Consider the following 8,353-nt stretch of genomic DNA (forward strand, 5'->3'; position numbering starts at 1 on the left):
TGACAGAAAATGATGCCCCGAGGGTAATTAGTTGGGCCGTGGGTCCTAAATGCAACTGAATTGCAGGCTACTGCCCGTCCTCAGGGTTGGAATCAGAACCTTGTCGCCTGCCTAAAGTCGATTGAACAGGTGCTCTAAATCAAATGCGAGGGTGCGGAATAGAGCCATTCTAACTGACAGTAATGGAGGATGGCACATGCCCCACGTAGGTGCCCCCATTAATAGGTTGCGGCTGACGTGTTCACAGGATGCAGTGACAAGCTAACAACGTTGGTGATGGCTATGTCTCCTCAGACGGATGGTCTGTGCCCCCTCGCCCAATTTAACAAGCATTTAGGTAATTGTGCAAAATGGGGTCACATGTATTGACGGTGATGACCTTAAGGATTGACCTGTTGTAGTCGCGACTTTAGTGACATGGCTGACCGGTTCGCTGGTAAACTTCGAGCATGCCGTGACTACACCGTATTACACCGCGCGAGGGCCGCAGCGTGTTTCCGAGACTACCCGCCCGCGACAGAATACTGTCGCTGGAGCCGTTGCTGCGCTGTACATTGCGCAGACTGAAACGGTAACCTCTGCTGGTGGTGAGTGCTACTCGTAGTACAATCAGATGGATAGATGGATGGTAGAGGATGATTGATGGATGGATGGAGATGGAAGGAAGAAATGGATCTATGGTAGACATTGATGATGGAATGAGATGGAAGATGGTGTCACCTGGACTGGGACTGCCGATGAATGCATGGTTAGGATGAGAAAAGGACAAGCAGAACAAACAAACAGACAGAACAAGTCAGACAGACACACAGCAGGCAGCAGGCAACGACAGCAGAGCAGACACGCTAAGCCAAAGCAGATATATCAGGGTTAAGATAGTTGGTATGTCAGATGGGATTTAGAGTGCTGTATGATTTCCAGCAGTTTTGATAATCGCATACATTGATATCATGGCCAAGACTGGTTTTCCATTCCTGGGCTCTGAAATTTTGGTGAATGGAAAAAGTTCAGGGAAGTTCTGCATATTGGGCCAGAGGAAAAAATGTGGAGAACAGGATACAGGGAAACAAGCGCTAGGAAGGCAGCAGGGCCATGCTGCCGACCGGATAGAGATAAACAATTGGATCGCAGGTTTGCCTAAGTTTTCCGATGCCCTGCCTGTGCCTGTGGGTGGTTTGTGTGTCGACTGCGAGCGTGTGGTGCGCCCCACTCGTCGCTCCGTGTCGCCAGTGCCGTCGCTGTCCGCCAGGTCGCCAGGGACTGGTGACTCGGCACCTCTCACCACCTCATAGCACTCCACTCCACACAATGTGCCGAATCTCTATCCAACAATAATTCGAATGTCAAATTAAGCATTAGTATACCCATGATATAAAATGGTTGTAGATAGTTAGTATCCGTAGCATCAACATCACCACCCTACCACCGCCCACACACGCAATACAGGTTGCCCATATAAAAATCCCGGTGCACTACCAGGGAGCTCTCTCCTCTCTCCTGCATAACCCAGGCCCCGCAGTCCTCTGAACTGCTCAGGCTCAGCAAAATCGTCTCTGCTCTCTCTGTAACGAACACCTGTCGGCGCTTCGTGCAAGGTTAGCATAGTCATCCCGCCGAATCTACCCTGTGGTCCCCCCATACGTCCCTCGATCTGCACACCAACGTCACCGCTCGTCCGTGCGCCCGCGCCGCGAAACACGCCTCGCAAGCCACCACTCACACGACCCCGCGGTGAAGTTTTGCGTGTCAGTGTTTTTACGTAGCAGTCCCATAGTACCACGCTCCGCGAAGCGATGCGGCTCCACGGAGCGCACTCCCCGCAGCCGTCGCCCCGGTCGGCCAGCTACTGCGCCACCAGCCTGAGCCTCCGCAACGACAACTCAGGTCTCAATCTTACCTCGCACCCCAGCCAAACCGGCAGAGTAAAACTCCACATTGCCTCGTACTTGTGGGAGCGTTCGCTCGGGAACTTTGTTGGAGGAAAACAGTGTGACGGTGATCCATTAGCGTCCGCGAAATTGTTTTCTGAGTGGAAATGCATGGCCAAATTAATCAGATGAGGGTTCATTAGTGTGTAGGTTCCACGACTCTGTTCCATGTAGTTATTATCCGAGCTATGATCTTATTCGGTAATGCACTAATATCTTGCGATACAATATCTTGCTGAAGATCGCTACTGCATTGTAATATATTAGTTGGTAATCTTAGAATAACAAGATGAAATATGGCCTAAATGATCTATCTTCTAATCAAGTCTAAGCATACCTGTTTACGGCCAAGTAGCAACCGTCTATACATTGGCAATAACAAATTGATAGATTGATGGTTGATAGAGTGTATTTTTGCGCGATTCCTGCATGCGATGTGTAAATAAAATGTTACTTTGCATACACCAGTGTCGAGCGCAAAGATTATGGAGCAGAGAAAGACGTCGAGATAAAAGCTGACAAGCAAGTCTTCGACTCAAACCGACATAGCCTCCACCATCACCAGCTTCATCCACGAGTGCATGATCTGCATTCCAGTCCTGGACAAGTCAGTAGTACTTCATTGCTGAGGAGTTTATAACGATGAATCGTTATATTATCAATTATTTGGCAAGAAATGATCATTTTCTGGGGTTCTGCGATCACATTTCTTTTTAACTCGTCAAATAAAAGCTGCTTTGAGATTTGAGGTGTAAATTTGTATCGAAGATTGTAGTTGTGAGGGCATGATACGAATAAACACACACTCCTATCATTAGCTACTGAGACCAGATGTAGGCTTACTTCTCAAAAGCTACCAGTCTCAGGCTGGAGATCAAATGCTAGTTCAACACTGATATGGCATAATGAACTCTTGTCCCAATGCTGGTATGGTGTGGCCCTCAAAATAAAAACCTACTAGTGACTAGCATAGAGTTCAGTAGTAATTAGTGCCTACATCTAACTACCACTCTAACTACTATAGTGACTAGCAGAGAGTAGAAACTAGTAGTAATTAGTGCCCTACATCTAACTACCACTCTAACTAGCCACAAATTTCCACTTCCTTCGCAGAGCGACGCAAGCGACAGCGGATCACTGTCCCGCTGTCGACGTCGTCAACGTCGGCGCGACGGCCCGCCGAGCGACACGCCGCAGAAAACAGAAGAGCAGTGGCCGCTGAAGGACGTCATCTTCATCGAGGACGTGAAGTCGGTGCCCGTCGGACGAGTTCTCAAGGTCAGCGGCGAGTCGTACACGTCCGCCACGCTCTGACGAGCACGTGGTGGGGTCGGGGGGGGGTTGGCAAATATCAGATTTCACCGGCTCACTTACATCTCAAGCGTAGGACATCTTAGGGAGCAAGCGGTTTGTTCTTTATTGGCAAGGTAGGACACCTGACTCATAAATACCCGCGCAAAGAAATCGTTATGTTGACTCGACTAAAAACGAAACTAGGGCAGCAGATTAAAGGGCACCGACGGCAATTACACAAAAGGGCAAGGCAGGTGACTGCCGTCGGTCGAGTTGGATTTTCAGGGGCAGTACGGCAATTGATAGGGGCACCGACGGCAATTGCCGTCGGTGCCGTCGATTAATTCGAGCCCTGAGTCAAACCTATGTCTGACAGGCACCTAAACGTCACTATTTCGAATATTTCCAAACTCTTATTAAATTTTCCTTTGCATAGACAATTTAATTTGGACAGTAATTACTAGATTAAACTCAGTAGTTACTATATACAACTTTAATATATACAAAACCATATTATATATACATATAATATAAATGTTTATAGCTGTTCTGCTGTTTATACATGAGAAATGAAACGACTTGTGGGGAATGAAGATTACTTAATTGTTAATTCGGACATTATTTAGCTGTTATAGTAGGTGGTACGGTAAAACCCCAATTTTACGCGCCCCGATTTAACGCGATGGGTCATTGGACCCCCTTTTTTGCTCTTATAGAGCCATGTATATATAACCCCGATATAGTGCGACCCCGCTTTTTTCGCGATGACATTTTATGGACCCCAACCATCGCGTTATAATGGGGCTACACTGTTAATCACTATTCTGCTGCTGATCAGTGGTTTCTCTGTCTCACCTGCGCGAGTGCGCGAGCCGCCAAGATTCCTCAGGGAGGAGTAGCTGTTGAACATGTCCTCGGAAAACATGGCCGAATCAGCGTCAATGATGACGCTCGGGTGGTCACCCCCGATGCCAGCGTCCAGCAGCGATATGAGATCCTCTGTAAACGCGGAAGAAAATCACAGGTAAAAAGTTGCAATGTTAGTAATTTCATACTTTTTAATAATCTTATGTTAATATATATATATGATATATATATATATGATATATATATATATATATATATATATATATATGTATAAGATATCATAATATAATACTATGATATTTTAATAATTATTTAATCATACGTAGCATTTTTTTATCAATGGTGGGGTTGTCTTGCCTGTGTTCTGACTACACATTAATTCCACTGCATTTTTCCCTATGAGATGTGTACGCACGTGCCACATAAAAAAAACATTGCACCTACTAGCTACGCACACACTGCCTAGCGTGTACTGTAGAGCACATTCCTACGGAGTAGCTTTTGAGAAGTAAGCCTACATCTGGTCTCAGTACAATGATAAGGTATTCGTATCATGCCCCTCACCAACTAAATCTTCGATACAAATTTACACCGATCTCAAAAATTGTATTTGCAGTTAAAAAGAAATGTGATCCGCAGACCCGCAGAAAATGATCATTTCTGCAATAATTGATAATATAGATTCATAATTATAAACTCCTCAGCAATGAGGTACTTACTGACTGGTCCAGGACTGGGGAATGCAGAATCGCTGCACGTGGATGAAGCTGGTGATGGGGGTGGAGGCATGTCCGGTTTAGAGTCCGAAGACTTGCTGTCAGCTTTTATCTCGGTCTTTTTCTGCTCCAACTTTGGCTCGACACTGGTGATGCAAGTACAAGGATATTACACTGCATGCAGGAATCGCAAAAATACACTAATCAATCAATCAATCAATTTGTTATGCAATTATAATGTACTTGGTAAACAGTATTAGACTTATAGAAGATAGAATCATAGCATAATTTTATTACTAATGATTACCAACTAATAATTACCAATGATTAGCACTTCACAATGATAGATTCGCAAGATAATTATCATTACCGAAAAGACATAGCGGATAATAATAATGGAACAGATTCGTGAATAACATAATGAACCTCAGATTTAACTGCCATGCATTTCCAACAGAAACAATCGCCGACGCTAAATCATCGTCACACGTTTCCCCCAACAAACTCCCCCGAGCGACGCTCACAAGTGAACACATGTGGTTTTTACCTGGCCGCCTTGGGCTGGTGCAGTAACTTGAACCTGCAGTTGTCGTTGAGGCTCCACGCGGGTTCCAGTAGCTGGCCGACCCGGGGGCGACCTCCGATGCTCGTGAAACCCACCGCGCCGACGTGGTACATGGGACTGCTACGTAAACACACCTGCACGCAAACGCACCGCCGGTCGTTAGGTCGTGTTCACGCGTTTCACCGCGGCGACACGACATGGACGTTGTTAGATCGAGACGATGGGACGACAGGGAGATCGGCAATGACTATGTACACCTATGGCACGAACCCACGATGTTCTACAATAGACAACATTTCTGAGCACTACAGTTCAAAACTGCCCTAGTATGCAAAAGGGAAAGCTCCCTGCTAGTGCACACCATTTTATATGCAACTGGATTGCCTGTGGGGCCGTGGAGGTGTGATGTTGATGCCATACGATACTACTACTACAACCATTTTATATCACTGGGTATACTAATGTAATTTGACATTCGAATTATTGTTGGATAGAGAGTCGTCACATTGGTCATGAATCTATGATGTGAATGCCATCACCATCCATGCACGCACACACGCACGCACACACCACATGCACACACACGCTCGCACACACACAAACACCACAGGCACAGGCAGGCACGGAAACACATATGCAAACCTGCGATCCAATTGTTATCTCTGATCCGGTCGGCACATGGCCCTGCTGCTTCCTAGCCTTGTTCCTGATCTTTTCCCACATTTTTTTCCTCTGCCCAAATGGCAGAACTCCCCTGAAATTTTTCATTCACAAAATTTCAGAAGCAGAAATGACAAACCAGTGGGCATGATATCAATGTATTCGATTATCAAAACTGCATGGAAACATACAGCACTCTCATCCACATCTGACATACCAACTACTTACCTATATATCTGTCTTGGTATCTGTCTGTCTGCCTGTCTGTTGGCCTGCCTGCCTGTGTGTCTGTCTGACTGTCTGTCTGTTTGTTTGTCTGTTTGTCCTTTTCTCCATCCAACCATCCATCCATCCATCCATCCATCCACCCATCCTTCCATCTATCCATCCATCAATCTACCCAGATCCATCCTTCCTTCCATCTCCATCCATCCATCAATCCATTCTACCATCCATCTATCCATCTATTTACTACGAGTAGCACTCACCACCAGCAGAGGGTACCGCTTTCCAGTCTGGCGCAAGTGTACAGCGAGCAGACGTGCAGCGACAGTATCTTGTCGCCGGCGTAGTCCGGAAACAGCTGCGCCGGATGCTCGAGTTTACCAGCGACCTGGTCCAGCGCCTCGTCAACAAAGGTCGCGACCTACAACCAAGGTCAAATCCAAGGTCAACACCGTCACTACATGTGACCCCATTTTGCACAATACTACATGTGTTAATGGGGGGGGGCACAGACCCATCCGTCTGAGTGAGATAGCCACACCAACGTTGTTAAGCTGTCACTGCATGTGAACACGTTCAGCGCAACACATTAATGGGGGGCACCTACGTAGCATTGCCACTCCTATTACTGTATTAGAATGGCTCTATCGCACCTCTGATTGATTAGAGCTACCTGTCAATCACTTTAGGCAGGCAGACATAGGTCAATTCAACCCTGAGAATAATCTCATGTCAGTTGCAAACCCCCAACTAATTACCTTGGCAATTTGTAACGGTAGCAACTACTGCCACTAGATGACATATCTACACGAGATTTCAGAATAATCAAACTAATAAAACTAAACTCAAAACTAATAAAACCACAGTGACTAAGCATACACATTACTATGCATCGTTGCAAACTCTCGGTGCAACATGGATTCCTCAACACTCATTCCAACTACGGTCGGAGTTATAAGACACGTAGCACTACATCGTTATATCGTCGAATACCTTTCCAGACTCCGTTAGGACAGAAGCCCTAACACTGCAAGATGCAATGCTCACTACTCTCTCCACAAGCTGCAGTGATGGTGCCTTCGGGTGATACACACTTCCCTACAGACACAAATAGAAGGATCGATACATAATAGCAGGAGTAGATAATAGGGAGTTAGGGGTTCCCTATTATCTACTCCTGATAATAGGTTTATTTCACAACATGTTATCAATGTTACAGCCAACTGCCATCCACCAATCACTGATCACCAATAATCCACTGATAACCAATTGTAGCGCTATCCACAGCCTGAGTACGATAAACGAGCGCTGCAAGCACACACTCAAATGTAAAACAAAAGAAAAAGTGGGGACTGAAAAAAAATGTCAACAACAAAAGGTGAGTTAAATGTTACAAAATTTAATCTGTAACATAAAAACTTGGATAAAACACTATTATACAAGATTATATAACAATCATACATAGTTAAGATCATTAGATGCAATTCACTTTTTAAATTTCTTTAAATTTTAAAATAATTTCTTTTATTTATTATTTTATGATTTATTTTATTAATACTACTTTCTTTTAAAGTGCAGTTTTTTTCGAATTTTGGATTTTTTCGGAAATCCGTCTGCAGACGAACAGTTAAGATCCATGCACTCACCATGATGCTAACGTCGGCTGACGTGTAGGGGTGCGAGTCGTGCCAGCGCCACTGCCGCAGCCGGCCGTGGCTGTCGATGGCGACGAGCTCCGAGAACAGCGCTGCGATCTGAACGAACCTCGTGCCGTCCTCCTCCTAGTGTGCGAACATGCGTGAGAGCGAACACACGGATGCAGGACATGCGACAAACATTTATACATTACATTTTTTAAAGAATTTCCACTAGATGAAAACCGTAAGCTGAGACATTCTGATGGCCATTTTATCAATAAAATATAAAGTTGTATATATATATATATCATATATAAATGATTTTCGAGTGTAAGTGATTTTCGAGTAAAAATCATTTATATATGATATATATATATATATACAACTTTATATTTTATTGATAAAATGGCCATCAGAATGTCTCAGCTTACGGTTTTCATCTAGTGGAAATTCTTTAAAAAA

General features: G+C 44.9%; 1 protein-coding gene across 1 annotated transcript in view; it reads right to left on the reverse strand.

Moving 5' to 3' along the window:
• LOC106815906 (E3 ubiquitin-protein ligase UBR5-like) overlaps positions 1 to 8,353 on the reverse strand; it is a 66,237-nt gene that overhangs the window by 42,338 nt on the left and 15,546 nt on the right. The window contains exons 11-19 of the mRNA XM_014820434.1: positions 7,901 to 8,035; positions 7,248 to 7,352; positions 6,518 to 6,675; positions 6,012 to 6,123; positions 5,352 to 5,503; positions 4,808 to 4,950; positions 4,077 to 4,220; positions 1,898 to 2,025; positions 1,211 to 1,321 (exon numbers count right to left, since the gene is read on the reverse strand). Of these exons, the coding sequence (XP_014675920.1) occupies positions 1,211 to 1,321; positions 1,898 to 2,025; positions 4,077 to 4,220; positions 4,808 to 4,950; positions 5,352 to 5,503; positions 6,012 to 6,123; positions 6,518 to 6,675; positions 7,248 to 7,352; positions 7,901 to 8,035 (1,188 nt within the window). The remainder of the gene's footprint in view (positions 1 to 1,210; positions 1,322 to 1,897; positions 2,026 to 4,076; positions 4,221 to 4,807; positions 4,951 to 5,351; positions 5,504 to 6,011; positions 6,124 to 6,517; positions 6,676 to 7,247; positions 7,353 to 7,900; positions 8,036 to 8,353) is intronic.

This window comes from Priapulus caudatus, unplaced genomic scaffold (assembly GCF_000485595.1).
Source record: "Priapulus caudatus unplaced genomic scaffold, Priapulus_caudatus-5.0.1 Scaffold1233, whole genome shotgun sequence".
NCBI classification, from domain to species: domain Eukaryota; kingdom Metazoa; phylum Priapulida; class Priapulimorpha; order Priapulimorphida; family Priapulidae; genus Priapulus; species Priapulus caudatus.